This window comes from Pteropus alecto, unplaced genomic scaffold, assembly GCF_000325575.1.
Source record: "Pteropus alecto unplaced genomic scaffold, ASM32557v1 scaffold78, whole genome shotgun sequence".
Classification (NCBI taxonomy): domain Eukaryota; kingdom Metazoa; phylum Chordata; class Mammalia; order Chiroptera; family Pteropodidae; genus Pteropus; species Pteropus alecto.
Window position 1 is genome coordinate 14447889 of NW_006443124.1, and position 18354 is coordinate 14466242.

At 40.1% G+C, this 18354-nt stretch overlaps 1 protein-coding gene across 5 annotated transcripts in view; it reads left to right on the forward strand.

Moving 5' to 3' along the window:
* NSD1 (nuclear receptor binding SET domain protein 1) overlaps positions 1 to 16663 on the forward strand; it is a 134729-nt gene extending 118066 nt beyond the window's left edge. For all 5 annotated transcript variants that reach the window (XM_015598091.2, XM_025040773.1, XM_015598092.2 and 2 more), the window contains 7 exons: positions 1737 to 1849; positions 4788 to 5057; positions 6388 to 6504; positions 7549 to 7690; positions 11178 to 11284; positions 13132 to 13336; positions 14750 to 16663. In XM_015598091.2, coding sequence (XP_015453577.1) covers positions 1737 to 1849; positions 4788 to 5057; positions 6388 to 6504; positions 7549 to 7690; positions 11178 to 11284; positions 13132 to 13336; positions 14750 to 16374 — 2579 coding nt within the window. In that variant the 3' untranslated portion in view covers positions 16375 to 16663. The remainder of the gene's footprint in view (positions 1 to 1736; positions 1850 to 4787; positions 5058 to 6387; positions 6505 to 7548; positions 7691 to 11177; positions 11285 to 13131; positions 13337 to 14749) is intronic.
* The last annotated feature ends 1691 nt before the right edge of the window (positions 16664 to 18354 follow it).

Here is an 18354-nt window from a genome sequence, read left to right on the forward strand (position 1 = left end):
CTTTTTCTATGCCTTGACCCTGGGCTAGCTGGGTGCCACTGCAAGGAACACATGTTTCTTATTGGAGAACTAGACACAGATACCAGCAGTCAAAATGCCATTTATTGAGTGTTGTGGCAGAAGTGTGCATGGTACACTGTGCGAGCAGACCAGGAGGAAGCATGGCTGCACTGGGGATTACAGTTTGGAAAGCATATACGACTTCTTTCCTAAGTGATGCTCTGAAGAATGAACCATAATGGTAATAGTTTCCATTTGTTGTTTGCCAGGCCATGTTCAGGGTTTGTTTTTTGCTTTAAATCTTTGTGGCAAACCTATTGGACACTATTATCCTTATCTTACAGATGAGGAAACTGAGGCACATAAAAGTTAAATTATTTGCCCAAGGTCCTAGTGCTGGTAAATGATAGAGGAAGGTTTCAAACTCTAGTAGTTGGGTGTCAGAATCTGATTTCTTAACCCTAACACGGACTGGGAAGAAGTTAATCTAAAATGTTGTAACAAGAAGAAAGCACATGCGAAAGCACACGTTCAGTCTAACATGCTGAGTTAGCGACCCACAAGTGTTCAGTGTAGTTAAGCACAGGCTCAGGGGGGCACTGGACTGTTTGCCAGAAAGGTAAGTGTTAGATGGTCAGAGCAGAGCTTTAGAAATCTCAGTCTGAGTAGAGTGTCGGGACCATGGAAGGTAAGGCTGCCACCAGAAATGTCAGTGAGATAGCTATTTCAGCAGTTCTGGGCAGAGATGTTGAGACTGTCACAGGGAGGTGTCCATGGGGTGGAGAAGATGATGGGTATTGGATAGACATAAATGGATAGACTAGGTAGGACATGCTAAACATTACAGTGGAGGAAGAAGGGACTTTAGAACAATTTAGAGGACTTCTAAATTTAGAGGCAATATGAACTCTGCTGGATGGTGACAGGGAAATGGAGAAAAAGGGATGGATCGGAGGAGCGATTCTCCTTAAAGAACTGACAGCATGGGGAAAGCTACAGAAGGAAGAGGGGAGAATTGGAATTCTTTTCAGAGTTTTTAACCTAAGTCAAGAATAATGAATTAAAATTTTGCTCTAAGTGGAGAAGAATGAGAATCTTAAGATTTTGTTGGACCTTTCAGATATTACAGTCATTTAATCACATGAAAGTATGGGCCTTGAACGCGGATTACGAAGGTCTGTGTTTGCATCATTAGAGCTAATAGTTGATATTTACAAAATGCATCTTAGGACAAGAGTAGGACAGGTGCGCAACTAAATAGGCAAGAAGGAGAGGCAAACTTCAACTTTGGATTTCTTCCAGAGGAACGTGGCATGTTACCTGGGGCACCTAGGAGGCAAAAATGTTTCTGGAATCAGGAGGTTCAGGACTGAGGAAAGAATTAGGCTTAAAGGCAGTGACTGTGCTGAGCAGACATGGTCTAGTTGTTGTTAGGATATGTTATGTGTGGGCTTTTTAAAATCATTTAGCTGCTGTTTTTGTTTTAAATTTTCCTCTGAAGCTAGTAGTCTGTATTGTGCCATTTATAGTTATAGGTTATGTTTTTTCTTAATGATATATCTGAATACCGTAGGACTGTAACTTACTTGAAAATAGAAGTTGTATATACTTCTTGATTTTCCATTGAGTGTTGATGATATTTGTCTAAAACATGGATTTTATCCCACTTAAAGGGGAAAAAAAAGCGAAATGACTCCACCCAGAGATTAAGTGACTTATGCTGTGTGTTTTCTTAGCTCTTCAGGAAGCTGCAGCAAGGTTTGAGGAATTAAAGGCTCAAAAAGAGCTAAGACAGCTGCAGGAAGACCGAAAGAATGATAAGAAGCCACCGCCTTATAAACATATAAAGGTGAGAAGAGACCTCAGGAGACTCCATCTCAAGGGGAGCCCCTGGTATAGCTTGCCCTCTTCCCAGTCTGTTCATAACAATTGGAAGCACAAGCACAGTTGTTTTTAAGTAGAGGTCTGAGCTTGAAAGAAGAAAAAAGTGCCATTGTGTGCACTTTATAAAATGACTTATGCGTTGATATAGTCTCTTTTCCTCTTGCCTTGGAAAGTCCTCTCTTACAAGTAGCTTGAATCAAATTCTGTTTATAGTCAATATCTTGTGGTTTGAAAGGGACCAAGGAACCATGATTAAAAATGATAAAATGGCTCTGAGATCGTGTGAATAGTATACCTGGGTAAGTCTTCTTGGGTAGTGGCTGATACTGAAGATTTCGGTGACCAGTATGATGAGGATTCCCAAGGTCAGGAGGATTCATGTTAAGTGTATCTAACCCTTAGTGTAACTCTTAGAGTCATCACCATTTATTACCTGGGTTCAGTGGGCTCTTTGTATTTTTCATATTTTTAAATCATTTTTATAAATAATTTATAGAAGTAAAGATAAAAGAATAGTAAAGAACAAATTTATTAGACGTTTTAGTAGCACAATCACCATGTTGAGCCTGGCTATTGTTGGAGCAACTTCCCACAAGTGATTTAATCACAGAAGTTAGAGGCCAGGGTCTTCACTTAGAAAAACAAACAAACAAACAAAAAAACGTATTTCCATGAAAAAGATTTAGAACAAGGATTGGCAAATTATGGTCTATGGGCCAAATCTGGCCTACTATGGTTGGGGGAAAAATAAAAATATTTTCTGACACATGAAGATTATATGACATTCATATATCAGTATCCATAAAATAAAGTTTTATTGGCACACAGTTGTGCTTTTTTATTTATGTATTGTCTGTTGCTACCTTTGTTAAAATGACAGAGTTGAGTCAATGTGCCTCCAAGATCTAGGGCCTACAAATCCTAAAATATTTGCTGTCTAGCCCTTTACAAAAAGTGTGCTAAATCCCTATTTAGAGTATTGGTGTTGTTCTTAATTAACCATGTGTATTTATTTGTTTGGTATTTCTGTTTGTTTGTTGCTTTATGTTAGGCAAGAAACTTACTTGGGGTTAATAACAGGTTAAATCAGGAAAGAATAATTGAAACATACCTTTATATAAAGAAAAGGAGTAGGATGAAACTTTTGGGGGATGTCGTGATGTCAGGTAAACATAACTTTGAATAAGAGGTGAATATTCAAATGCCCTATGTAGGACCTGCCCTCTCAGATGATTAAGCTCAGCCCTTGTTTTCTATCCCTGTAGAACTTGCCTTAGTAGGTTTGTGGCTTCCAGTTGCATATAGTAAGAATATTCCTCCATTAACAAGAGTTTTACAGTTTTCACCAGTATTTTGAAGAATCTGGGAAGAGATCTGGCAGTGAAATTGTCCTTTTAAGTTATTAAGAGAACTGGGTTGAAGACAATATATTTCTACAAACAGATCGTAGATTTTATAATATTGTTAAAGAACAGAAGGCAAACAATAAAGTGTTAGAAATGAAACTATTTGAGAATTTAGAGGGTGGAAATAACTGTTAAGGTGTAATCATAATGATTTTTGATTGGAGTTGGTAATCTAGAATATTTGATGTGACAATTACAAGGGACATTAAAAGAAAGAATTATAACATCTGTCTTGTTTAAAGGCTGCTAGGCTCTTTACTAGATTCTTTACCATATATTTCTTATTCTCACAAGTCTTGCAATATAATTTATCAAAGTCACGCAGTTCCTGAATAGTTAAATTTTATGTATGGGATGGGTTTCTGAAGATTGGCAGTTTGACTATTCCCAAGTGAAATAATACCAAGTAGGGAGACTCATTCCTATAGTGTACAAATCCATCTCCTTTATGGAATGTCTATTTTTTTTTTTCATCAGCATCGTTGCTTCTATTGTAAAAACTAATGGCTTTAGTGTCACAGTAGCTCTTTGATTTTTATGTTTTATAAGACTAGATTTGCTCTGTAGTTTTCAGTACTAGCAGCACTACTAAGTAAAATGCTTGCGTGACATTGCTGCAGTCTATTAGAAAAATTTCAAATTATGATAGTAAATATTAAAGTACATCTTCACATACAGATACAGGAACCGCAATTACCCAAAGACATTTCCATGTCAGTCATTTTCTCTCTTAAGACGTGTAGCAGCCAAAGTGATGCCACCATGTGGCAATAGCAGAAACCCAGTTACAATTCACTTGGCCTACCACATTTGAAATTATGGTTCTTTAAAATTAATTTTTAAAAAATTTTTGTTAGATTCATATTTTTTTTATGTCAAGTGAAGCCTTATTTTTAGGTCAAACTGCCTAAATTTTTATTTTCTTCAGATGTTTTGTGATAAAATATAGATAACAAAATTTGTCATCTTAACTATATTTAAGAGTTCAGAGGTATTAAATGCATTCATATCCATCACCACTGTCATCTCTAGAACGTTTTATCTTTTTGTAAAACTGAAACTCTATACCCATTAAACAATAACTCTCATTTTCACCTCCTCTTGGTCTCTGACAACGACCATTCTACTTTTTGTCTCTAATTTTGACTAAGTAAGTTATATAAGTGGAATCATACAGTATTTGTCTTTTTATGACTGGCTTGTTTCATGTAATGTAATGTCTTCCAGGTTCATATATGTGGTAGTATATTTCAGAATTTCCTTCCTTTTTAGGCTGAATAATATTATTTGTACTGAATTTGGCTTATCCATTCATCTTGTCAATGGACTCTTGGTTTGCTTCCACATTTTAGCAATTGTGAATAATGCTGCTAAATCTTGATAGTTCAAAATCATGTAAAATGTGGTATGTAACTTTAAGGAAAAAAAAAAAACCTGCCCTTTATAGGTCCTGAATTGCCTTGTGTTGACTTGCATGATGTATGTGTTTCTTCCCAGGTGAACCGTCCTATTGGCAGGGTACAGATCTTCACTGCAGACTTGTCTGAAATTCCCCGTTGCAACTGTAAAGCTACTGATGAGAACCCCTGTGGGATAGATTCCGAGTGCATCAACCGCATGCTGCTCTATGAGTGTCATCCCACAGTCTGTCCTGCTGGGGGGCGCTGCCAAAACCAGTGCTTCACTAAGCGCCAGTACCCAGAGGTGGAAATTTTTCGCACATTACAGAGGGGCTGGGGTCTCCGAACAAAAACAGATATTAAAAAGGTGAAGAAAACTTTTCTTAATTTCCAGATTTTTTTACTTTGCAATTGTTTAATATGAGTAATTCTTGATGAATATGAGAAAATTGATCATAAAGGAAAATAACAGTGTAGAAATTAACCTTCTTGCCATAGCCTCCTTGAGTTCAGAAGCTTGAGAATAGATGTGCTCCTTTATATCTCAAAAGTCCTTAGTCTTGATCGTGTTCACTGTGTATGAGGATGAAAAAATGAGGGAAATTAAGAGAAACTGTGGCCTTACTTGCTTTTTTCTGAAAACCCTAGAATCTGTAGTTAAGAGAGGATAGTGAGCACATAATTCAGAGGTGTTAATCACCTGCTAATAAAATCTTCTTTTACTGAGGGAAAATAGGTTTGGGTTCATAGAACATGAAGGAGAAGAGGATTGGGCCTTTTCTGATGAAAATGTAGTAATATCTTCAACTTCAAACTTGGAAGGACCTGCAAGTTTCTGATAAGTAGATAATATTGTATATTTTTGTGTAGAATAAAACTTATTTGACATTTTAATAAACCTTTCTCTGATTATACTTTCTAAAGAATTTCACTGAAGTTCATTTCTAGGAAAGAAAGTGAATCTAGGTTATCTCCTTAGTCATTTGCTAAGACATTGTGCTGAGGATGCAGTGCTCAGTAGGACACATGCTCCATGCTTGCATAAAGTGTTGATTCTAGAGAAGGGGAGACAGTGAACAAGTAATCACCCAGTGAGGAAGCAAAAAGGGTTCTTCAGGCATGTGGCCGAGAGCCTGAAACTTGCTTGTCTCTGTTTTAAGTTGAGACTTGAAAGATAACTAGTTGTTGGCTTAGATCAGTTGAGTGTTAAAGCATTGCAGATGGAAGGGACACTAGTATAACTGTAGTGTAGTGAGTCAGAGATACAGAAGTGTGACATATGGAAGGGCAGCAGGCAGGGCATGTTCCAAGGAAAAAGAACATAGTTTAGGGAAGTTGACTTTTAGACCTTTATGCAGGAAAAGGGATTAACTATTCATTTCGTCATTATAATGGAGCCTTAGTTTACTTACTTGCATTTTGGTTGATCTTTTAGGTCCAGTGTGTTCCTATCTTTCTCAGAATGGCAGTAGTAGGAGTGAGGAGATTGTCAGTAGTTGAAGCATCGTATTTGTTATGTTTTTTGAATAAACCTTTGTTAAGTGACCATTACATGCACATGAACAGTTGCGGAGAATCTGTGGAGAATAATAAATCTGTTATTTTCTTTCTTTCTTTTTCTTTTTTTTTTTTTTAAGTAAGGTGTACCTGTGAACACAGTTGTGCTTTTTGCCACTAACAGCTGTTTCTTGTTCTAGGGCGAGTTCGTGAATGAGTATGTGGGTGAACTGATAGATGAAGAAGAGTGCAGAGCTCGGATCCGTTACGCCCAGGAACATGATATCACTAATTTCTACATGCTTACCCTGGACAAAGTAAGTAATAGGAAGTACTAGTTCCATTGTTGTAAAATTGTGAAGTTAGTGTTTCCCAGCCACAGTGTTTGTAGGCATGTCATACACTGCCCGAGTAGTGTCTCTCCCCATGTTCATAGGGCCGCTTGGTCAGGGTCCTGGAGGAGGTATATGTGCTCTCGTTTCTGGCTGTGCGTGCACCCATGGCCGACGGCAGCGCTGCTTTTAGCATTCTTTTTAAGCTATCCATTGTAAGTTGGGAACTATATCTTTTAGTATTTTTCCTGTAGGATTAAAACTTGAAGCCAGAGAAGTAAATAATCATTCTTTTATTTATTTTACAGATTGAGAAACTTATTGTCGATATTTAATTAGTGCATTGAGAAGGTCATATGAATTGACTATAGAACTCAGCTTATGAACCCAAGTCAGCTTTCCAATTAAGAATTTTTGGATGAGTTTCATTTCATTGGTCCCTAGAATTATATTTGGAACTTATTCCTAATTCTGATATCCTAATATGTTTATTTTCTATGTATCTGAGATTCTTCTTTGTATCTGAATATTAGATTCTGCTAGCTTGTTAAAATTATTATTCTTTCTTCCACTAGCTTTTGTAACAGAATTCTTGTGTGATATGTAACTGAACATTTATCAAGTTGTACCTTAATGCTTTATGAGATCCTCACCTCCAGATGTTCTCATCTTTTAGAATGAGCTCGGCATCAGTATTAAAATCTCCTTAGGTGATTTCTAATGTGGAGCCAGGGTTCAGGATTACCTAATTTAGAGGATGGGACAAGCTGCTGCTTTTAGGACTTCATATATCAGAATCACCTATTGGGCTTGTTATGAAACAAATTGCTGGGCCCCCTCAGAGTTTCTGCTTTAATATATCTGAAGCACAATCCAAGAATTTGCATTTCAAATAAGTTCCCAGGAGGTGATGCTAGTGCTGATCCAGGGAGTGCACTTTGAGAATCCCTCCTCCGGGAAATTCTGACTTTACAAATAGGAACTCTAGTGTGTTAGAATTTTCAGGAAGTGAATCTCTTGGAATTCTAGGACCGGATCATTGATGCTGGTCCCAAAGGCAACTATGCTCGGTTTATGAATCATTGCTGCCAGCCCAACTGCGAGACACAGAAGTGGTCTGTCAATGGAGATACTCGTGTCGGCCTTTTTGCCCTGAGTGACATTAAAGCAGGTAAGAATCATTTAAGGATTCTGGAGCTAAGAAAGGAATTTCAGATTTTATCATCCAAAAGCCTGACATGTTCTGTAATCCAAAATGAGATTTGCAAACTCTGAGGATGTATGAAAGGCTATCCAGGTCATACTTGTCATGGAAGTTTTTGTTGGTGGCAGTGTGGTAAAATATACGTAACATAAAATTTACCATTTTAACCATTCTTAAGGGTATAGTTCTGTGGCATTAAGTCCATTCACATTGTTTGCAACCATCACCACCATCTGTCTTCATAACTCTTTTCATTTTCCCGAAGTTGAACTCTGTACCTAACTCCCCATTGTCCTCTCCCCAAGCCAGTGGCAACCAGCAGTCTACTCTATGATTTTGACGACTCTATGAACTTCATATAAATGGAATCATAGTGTTCGTTCTTTTGTGACTAACTCATTTCACTTAGCATGGTGTCTTCAGTTTTGGATATGGATGGTTTTATTTATTTAGGTAACATTGGTTAACAAAATTTAGTAAGTTTCAAGTTTACAATTTAACAGTAAGGCATATATATATATATAGAAAGAGAGAGAGAGAGAGAGATATTGCATTGCATGTTTCTCTCCCATAGTTAGATTTCTTTCTGTCACCACATATTTGACCCATTTTACCCCATCTACCTCCCTCCCCGCTACCCTCTGGTAACCACTAGTCTGTTGTTCATGTTCATGTTCATTTGTTGCTTGGGTATGGATGGTTTTAAAGGAAGAAATTTCCAGGCCTTTCCATAACTTTTATATGAAATCCTTGAAAATTGGTCTACCTTAGAAAGCATCAGCAATCCATGGCTCCTTTCTTACCATCCCTTTCACAGTTGCCCTTCACCCATTTTATAAACCAAAGGTTCTCTCTAACCCACATGAAGTTTATGGTTTAAGAGCCCAAGGCTATTTAAAAACAAATTAACAGACAGCTCTCACTTCTAGAATACCAAAGAACTGGACATTTGGAGAATGAACAGCTCTGTCGTGGCCAGCCTAGGTGCCTGTGTCTCTAAGATTTAAGAGTGCAGAAGTGAGGTGTTGTAACCAGGACAGTATTAAGATGTTTGAAAGTAAATCTGATATGGATTAGAGGTTTGAAAGTAAACTTGTATGACAGATATTTTCCATATTAAAAGAGCTTAATCTGTAGCATCAAGGTTTTAATGAATTTATTTTAAACATGTATACATAACATATGACACCCTCTAAACTGCGTGACCTAAAAAAATATTTAGACTTGTATAAAGTTTGTGTATTTTGAATGTACAAAGAAGTACATCAGTTTTCAAAATGAGTTTTGCAGGGACACAAGCAAAACACATTTAAATTTAAAGATCACTCTCTTAGATTCAAACTAAAATGGGACTGGCCTAGATTGTTTGTAATTGACAATAGCATAGTCCAATATGGTTGAAGCGGAAATCCCATATGAGCACTCTGGAAGAAGACCAAAGTTCTTCTTTGCCCAGTGTTGTTTACCTCAGGAAACAGTAATCAAGATAAAATAATTAAAGAGCAATTGGGTCAGGTTTTGGTCTGTTGCCTTTTTTTTTTTTTTAATCTGTAGACATTCCCCCCTTCTCCCCATATAGTTTTTCTCTACAGTTTAAATGCACTGCACAGGAGTTGTTTAGATTTTTCAGAGTTTTAAAGGTTTTAACAATTTTCATATTTTAAAAATTCAACCATTAGTTCTTTTGTTTTTCACTACTTAAAGTACTAAATGGTGAAGGCAACAATGCTTGAACATCACTGTGCTCTGCACTCAGCTGGACTATCATACTGATTTTTAAAATGGTGACTTGTATCAAGTTTTTTGAATGAATGAGTTGAGAGTAAATTAGGTCAATTTCTACTTTGTAACAGGAATTGTCAAGTGAATGCTGTAAAACCTACCATTTATCATATGACAGACACCATTACAAGAATATTATATAATTTAATCCTTGCAAAAATGCTGTAACATATGGTATTATACCTATATTACTTGGATTCTTGGGTTTGACTCCTTGCCTTCTTTTCTCCATTTTTCATTTTCCCCTCTAACCACCTGGGGTCAGGGGCGCGTGTGGTTCCTCTGTATTAATTAATTGCTCAGATGTTACTTGGTCATATGACTTTAGTACTTATATCTCTCCTGACTGCTTTTAGTACCACAGTTGTACTCAGAACCTGAGTTTTTCAATGGGAATGGTCTCCTCTACTGTGTCTAGCCTCAAATTTCTCTCTTCTCCCATATCAGCTCAGGTAGCATGTTGTTGGATTTCTCAGACCTTGTTCTTGTCCTCACTGACTTTTAGTCTGCATGGGTGTGATGGAGAAATGAGACAGAATGTGCTGAGAGCCCGTAGGAGCTGAGGCCTTGGCAGATGGAATCAGAACTGTCAGGCTTGCTCTCCTCCTTACTCATCCAACTTCCTGTGCTCTTCACCTATCTGTTATTCTCTGCCTCTCACGTGTGTCATCTCTTCTCCTTTTGCCCTCCTCATTATGTTCAGACTTCTTTCTAGAATGCTATGAGTCTCTCTGTGTGCATTGATACATTCTGATTTATCCCTGTGTGGTTATGTTTACATACTGGATGCTGAATGAACAGCAAACAGGTTATGCCAAGTATCCTACTATCTTGTGTATATGCTTGGGCTGCATTATAAGCACATTAAATTTATGAAAATTTCAGTTATATACTTATAAATTGTTTAATAAGAAAAGAATAATGTGATAGAATTATTTGTCATTCAGTCCAGTAACTTCCCAGTGGGTGTGACAGAGGAAACACGACGAATATTGAATGTGTTTTATTTGCTTTCTTGGTTTTGGTGGAAATGCATAACAGGAAAGGGACATTTTGTGCCTTAAATCTGTACATAAAGTTTACAATTACTACTCTGTCATATTGTCTCAATAAGCTTGTGAAATTGTTATTTCACCTTTTAAGAGATGGACTCATCTTAGATTGTGGAATAACTGGAATATAAAGCCAGGGCTTTGGGTCTGTGGTCTAGAGTTCTCTGTGCTGAGAACTGTCTTACCCCTTGAATGCTGCCAGTGCTCACACTGGCACAGACCAACAGATTTTTCTTATACTTGCATTCTCAATGCCTGGCACATCAGTGTACAGTCAGTTGTTATTGTTTGTTGGTTTGGTTTTGGTAATGAATTAATATATTTTGAATATGATTGATTAGAAAACAAATGAAAAACAATTCAAATTATTAACACCTGCAGTAAAAGTTAGTTATTATTTGTTAAGCCATTTATGTTTTTCTCTTATTAAGTTGTATTAGCTGATTAGTAATGTTAAAGAATTAGAATTAATATAGTGGGATTTAGGGTTAAGAAATTTTTTTTAAGAAATTTTTTAGTCTTTTAAAAATTAATCTTTTCTTTTAGAAGTCAATATCTTTTGTGGTTAATACAGATGATTAAAACTGTAGATATTAATATTTTCATGATCTCTTACGCAGGCACTGAACTTACCTTCAACTACAACCTAGAATGTCTTGGGAATGGAAAGACCGTTTGCAAATGTGGAGCCCCGAACTGCAGCGGCTTTTTGGGTGTAAGGCCAAAGGTACCTTCCAAACATTTGCATCGGGAATAATGGTGTGGTCCTCCTGCCCTAACCAGTGCAGAGCTGGGTCTTTAAGATGTCTCTTTGAAATAATAACATTGAATAGTTGTCAATGTCAGGGCCACTGGCAATTTACTAAGCATTCTGATGGTCAATTTGGTTACACAAGAGAGTACCTTTGGATATTGTTGAAGTGTTCTGAGCAATCTGACTTCTAATTGGTGATACCTTTCTAGCTAAAAAAAGCTGTAAAATAGGAATCTGTAAAGTGGGTTACTTCCCATGTCTTTATTGGTCTCAGCTGATTTCACTCATATTTCCTAATAAACTACCTGCTGCTTAGATTCTTGGTATCTGCTTGCCCCTCCCACCCTCCCTCTCTCTCTGTCTTTTTTAAGATATCAAAGAATCTAATATGAATTTAAGATTCTAAACTTAGTATAACACTGTAGATAAGTATAGGACCTTTAAATCTTACTGTTGTAACAAGGTATAAACACTGTTGTGTCTTCCTGGTTTTTTATGTGCGCTATAACTGAATTATAATTCTATAACTGTTATGAATTGTTTACAAGTCTGTATCCTGCTTTTCTTAAATATAAAAAACTTTCCTTGCTGTTACATAGTCTTTTTAATCAACATTTTTTAGTGACTGTTAAATTTTTTTCTATGATGAATGGACCATAATAAATGAACATCTAGATGCTTCCAGATTTCTCTATCATAAGTAACAGCACATTGAAAATTGAAGTTTAATTTGGATGCACAGTAGACTATACAGTGACTCTAGTTGGGTATTTCCCGTAATGGTTTTTTGATTATGAAGTCTACTTTAAGAACTGAAAAATGCAAATTAGCATAGAAACCAGTAACTAAAGATGGTAATCATTTTGAACAGGAACACATGAAAATGAAGAGCAGCCACTAAATATTTTATCTTATTAAATAAGGAAAATTATATTGGGTTTTGTTTTGTTTTTTTTTTTGTTTATAATTGATTGGTTAAATGGCCTTGTTCCTTAAGATGTCAGTTGACTTATTCCCTGTAAATTAAAATAGTAACTGAGTTTAACCTGAGTTTAATGGCGTTTACTCTTGTTATGTGCACTGGGGATGTCAGTTTCTGCATCCTTAAGGTCTCTGTACCATTTCACACAAGAATCAGAGAGAAATTGGAGAGCAGACGATTAGAAATGGGAGATCACTATAGGCTAGAAATAAATCAGATTGATCCTGGATGCTTCTAGGCCAAGATAATGTGATGAAAACCACCGGATTTGGTGACCAAGTATGGGCTGCCAGAGGAGACCTGCTGGCTGCACCAGGGTCTGTCTTGGGGAGCAGTGGACATAAATCTAATTTGACTTAAGATTCTATAGCTTGTTGAGGGCAAAGACCCTGAATTAGTTTTCTGTGTCCTTCTGGCATGTGGCTCATACTATTGTTCAGTGAATGTTTATTGAATAAGCTAGGAAATGTGTGCATGCATGCACACACACAGAAGTCTTCCTTAGTTTTGAAATTAAGACAAACATAAAAATAAAACTTATGAAAGGGTAACCATTAACACCGGCATTGTGTGTCAACAAAAAGAAGCACATTTCTCTTTTGTTTTATTCAGGTGGCAAGAGTAGTTGGTAACAAAAGGTACAACTAATATAACCATTTATTGGGTACCTGTGATGTGCAGGGTGCCTTTTTTGCATTTTCTCTTATCTTTACAACAATCTATGAGGACTGTCTCTTCCCAGAGGAGAGACTGAGGCTCAGAGAGGATAGTTAACCTGGTCAAGATCATACAACTAATGTGTCGACAGAATGTTGACTGCTCAATATCTGACCTCTAGAATCAACCCATTGCCACGGAAGAAAAGTCAAGGAAATTCAAGAAGAAGCAACAGGGGAAGCGCAGGAGCCAGGGTGAAATCACAAAGGAGCGAGAGGATGAGTGTTTCAGCTGTGGGGATGCTGGCCAGCTCGTCTCCTGTAAGAAGCCAGGCTGCCCAAAAGTTTACCACGCAGACTGTCTCAATCTAACCAAGCGACCAGCAGGTTGGTGCCAAAATCTGTTTAGAGGGCTCCTTATTCTCTGCCAGAATTCTCAGAGCCCTTTGGTTTCTCTATGCATAGTGTTGAAGGAATATGGTCCATGTTCTCTTTCTGGAAATAAATGACAGCAAAGGCTTAGAACTCTAGGTTATAGAGAAGGGAACAGAAATGCACTTGCTATGTGTCAAATACTTTATATACATTTCTGTTATTATTTTGTCCTAGCAACCCATAAAGATGAGACCTTTTCACCTTCCAATGATGCAGATGAGAAAACAGTAGAGTTTGGTGAGACGACTTATTAAATTAGAGCACATAGATGAAGTGGATTGAAAGCCAGGTTTTCTGACCTCAAGGCCGCTAAGTCATGTTCCTTTTCTAAAGAAAAAGATTGAGACAAAGTAGAGCTTTGGGTCATTCTAGTCAGTGAGGGGTGGACCTGCACCATTGTTAGCCCCCTCCAGCCTGCTGCTTAGGCAGATGTGGAACCCAGGAATTTGTGGTTGGAGAAGTCACTCACCTTTGGGTCCTTGTTTGGAGTTAGAGGGATTTTAGGGATTTTGACCTGCCATCTATTTTAAATGACAAAGGTAAGAAGCCAGTAAGAAGCGTTCCAGGTGAGAAGATTATATATCACTGGTGTACTGGCTTGCTTCCAGGAATTGCAGGAAGAGAAGAACTTTGGGGTGGGAGTGAAAGGAGTTTGTCCCTGAATTAGCTTTCTTTCGATATGTGGTTGCCAAGGTAATGAAATAATAGAAACTGAGGTGGTATGAGGGCAAGGCCATAACATTTACCTGTTCGTGCCAAGGAGTGGAAATAGGAAATTGTTTCAGAATTAATTACTCAGGGCCATAGCTGGCACAGGCTGTGATAGAACTGATCTTGCTTATGATCCAGGAGCATAGTTTATTTGGAAGGAGCCATGGTAGAAACACTGCCCATGACATAGACTCTCAGGTGCCATTAAATGGGGGCAAATAAACAGCAGCTCAGGTTAGCTTTGTGTGGACGATGTAGGTAAAGTTTATGCTAGCTTAAAATTGAGCAAGGGTAAATCTGCTTCCATTTTTCACATTTGTATATCTCTTCCGTCTTCCTACTGCTAATAACCAAATATGGAGGAGTTTAAATTGCTGAGATTTTTCTCCTTAGAGTTGAAAATTTCAAGGCTATATAGGACAAATGGAGTTTGCAAAAATATAAAAGTAGTATCCTCACATTCTGTCTAAGGGGAGCTTTTTTTATATGTGGTTGTGCAGAAGAGGAAGCTGAGATCCTGGGGCAGGGGAGGCATGAGCTTGCTGCAAAATGGGTCAGTTTGAAATAACTCTTAGGATCTGGTTCCAGAAACATGGCCCATCTCATATGTATCTCTTGTTTTCCTAAGCTTTTGTTTCACATCTGTATTTTCAGGGAAATGGGAGTGTCCTTGGCATCAGTGTGACATCTGTGGGAAGGAAGCAGCCTCCTTCTGTGAGATGTGTCCCAGCTCCTTTTGCAAGCAGCATCGGGAAGGGATGCTCTTCATCTCCAAACTGGATGGCCGTCTGTCTTGTACTGAGCATGACCCCTGTGGGCCCAACCCTCTGGAACCTGGGGAGATCCGTGAGTATGTGCCTCCTCCAGTACCGCTGCCTCCAGGCCCAAGCACTCACCTGGCAGAACAATCATCAGGAGTAGCTGCTCAGGGGCCCAAGATGTCGGACAAGCCACCTGCTGATACCAACCAGACATTGTCGCTGTCCAAAAAAGCTCTGACAGGGACTTGTCAGAGGCCACCGCCTGAAAGACCTCCTGACAGAACTGACTCCAGGCCCCAGCCTGTAGATAGGGTCAGGGACCTTGCTGGGTCAGGGACCAAACCCCAATCCTTGGTATCCAGCCAGAAGCCATTGGACAGGCCACCTTCAGTGGCAGGACCAAGACCCCAACTATCTGACAAAACCTCTTCAGTGACCGGCCCAAGTTCCTCATCCTCAGTCAGGTCCCAACCACTGGAAAGACCTCTGGGGTCAGCTGACCCAAGGCTGGATAAATCCATAGGTGCTGCCAGCCCAAGGCCCCAGTCACTGGAGAAAACCCCAGTCCCTGCTGGCCTGAGACTTCCGCTGCCAGATAGACTGCTAGTCACCAACAACCCTAAACCCCAGACTTCAGACAGGTCCCCAGATAAATCCCATGCCTCTTTGTCCCAGAGATTACCACCTGACAAAGTGCTATCAGCTGTGGTCCAAACCCTGGTAGCTAAAGAAAAAGCACTGAGGCCTGTGGACCAGAATACTCAGTCAAAAAATAGAGCTGCTCTGATGGCGGATCTCATCGACCTAACTCCTCGCCAGAAGGAGCGGGCGGCTTCTCCTCATGAGGTCGTACCACACATTGATGAGAAGATGCCAGTGTTGGAGTCCAGCTTGTGGCCCGTCAGCAAAGGTCTGGGACAGATGCCTCGAGCTGTTGAGAGAGGCAATGTGTCAGATCCTGTCCTTCAGCCTCCTGGGAAAGCCACGGCCTCCTTGGAGCATCCTTGGCAAGCTGTTAAATCACTCACCCAGGCCAGACTTCTTTCTCAGCCCCCTGCCAAGGCTTTTTTATATGAGCCAGCAACTCAGGCCTCAGGAAGAGTACCTGCAGGGGCCGAGCAGATCCCAGGGTCTCCCAGCCAAGCACTAGGCCTGGTGAAGCAGGTGAAGCAGATGGTTGGAGGCCAGCAACTACCTGGACTTGCTGCCAAGAATGGGCAGTCCTTCAGGCCTCTTGGGAAGGCCCCATCCTCCCTTTCCACTGAGGAGAAGAAGTTGGGAACCTCAGAACAGAGTCCCTGGGCTCTGGGAAAGGCCTCACCAGGGCCAGGTTTCTGGCCCATGGTGGCTGGACAGACACTGGCGCAGTCTTGCTGGTCCTCTGGGAGCACACAGACATTGGCACAAACTTGCTGGTCTTTTGGAAGAGGGCAGAACCCTAAACCAGAGCAAAGTACACTTCCAGCTCTTAACCAGGCTCCTTCCAGTCACAAGTGTGCAGAGTCAGAACAGAAATAATACTAGTAAATGTCACACGACCAGACCAGCTACCCCCAGGGTTCTTGGGGAAGGGAAATCTTTCTTTTTCCCCCTTAAAAAAACAAACCCCAACACTTACCACTGTTATTCTTTCTTTATATCCCAACACTCAGAACTCTTGTGACATTAGTCAGTGGGGGCTGTGGTTGTATGAACCATGTATGGAAATCCAATTGGGCCTCAGCCAAGGAGACAGGCAGACTCGGGTCTCTTGCCCTCAACCTTTACATATGGTCAACTTGAAATAAAAAGTCCACTCTGGAGTCAAGCACGGGATTCAATTTTGCTGGTCAGGTTGGAAGGTAGGGGGCTCTTCAGCGCTGTTCTCTAGCCCTACAGAGCCCCACCGAGGGCACCCGACAAACCCTGGGAGGAACTGGTCTCTATTCAAATCAGTGGTGATTTCTTGAGTATTCATGCATGCTAGGCCAGGTGCTAGTCACTGATAGGAGATAAATAAGACCTGATCCCTGTGAGCCTAACATGCCTGCCTGGGTTTCCAGGCTGTTTTCAGGAACCTTAGACCAGGAAAAAACACGAAGTTCTGAGGGGCCCTGAGGCTCCAGACCCACTTTGTAATGTCATTTGTGGCCCCAGAAATGGTTGTGTTGAGTAAGGTTCTTCTGGTTGGGTGCATGCACATGTATGCTCATGCAGGAGGGGCTGCATAGAGGCCAAGTAGGGCTGTTGGCTGAGCAGCCACTGCTGCTTCTCTCTGAGCTGTGCAGAATCTCTGAAGGTCTGTACTTGGTGGAGCAGATGGTTGGAAGCGGGGAGGCTAGGCTCTATAAGGACATAGCTTTCCCACAGTGAAAGCAAGCAATTGGCAAATTTACCTTTCTTTTCTACAGATTTTTCTCCTTTCACATAAACCTACCCCATGCCCATCCCCCAAACACTCAGGTGCTCTCGGATTTCAGAGTCTCGGGCAGTGCACATAGGGAATCTCTCTGGCAAGCTCTGGGCTAGATCCACCACCAGCTCAGGGAGGATGCCAGATGCTGATGAAAAATTCTCCTGACTCCTTGCTCTCCCACCTGAATGGAGGGAGTTCTCTTCCTCACTAGTGGATCCTACCACCCTCCTTGAGAATTGCTATGCTCTGTTGAGAGCACCTGCCTGCTGACTTAGCTCAAAGACAAGCAAGAAGCCTTCCCCCATGACTTGTAAGAGGTGGCATTTAGAGAAATGTCCAGTCTAAGAGATGACTCCTCATAACTGCTGATTATCTGTTACTGCTGCCCTGAGCTGGGGCTCAAGGGCTGGGAAATCTGTTGGTGCTACCTTGCCCTCCCATTCCTCCAGCTCACCGACTGCCAACAGGAAGTGCTGTTTGGCCTGTTCCTTCCCATTCAGCCATGCCTCTTTTTGTCCCTAGACCAAACGTGTTTACCTCTGCTTTGCCAACTTAGCCAGCAGCTTTAGCCAATAGGCCATCTGGCCCAGATGTCTCCTGGCCATTCTGTTTCAGTTACGGCTTTTACACCCTCAACAGGATTCTGTATTTTGTCCCAATTTCCTCCTCCTAAGTTCCTATTGGGGTTACTTCCATTACTCTAAGGAGGGAACAATAGTTGTTATAGAAGCATTTGCGCTTTATATAAAGGTTAAAGAGAATTTGCTTTTATTTCCCAAAGTCTGTCTCTGGGGTTGAGACACTTGAACTCAGGCAGAGGCACAAGGCTGGGCAGGGCTGCCCTGAGTTTAGGGGCCTACCCCTGCATCTCACTTAGACCTCAGACTCTCCTCTGTAAATTCCACCTGCCTAGTTCTCCTCTTTCATCCCATCTCTCTTCCCACATCAGAGAGGAAAAGCTCTATTCAAAAGGAAGAGAAAACAAAGCATCTTATTTTCTTTTTTAAAAATTTTAAACCATGGAAAAGATATTTTTAAAGAATTCCACCCAGAACATTAAAGTTCATTATATTAAGTATTTATCATGTGTGAGAATAATAAGT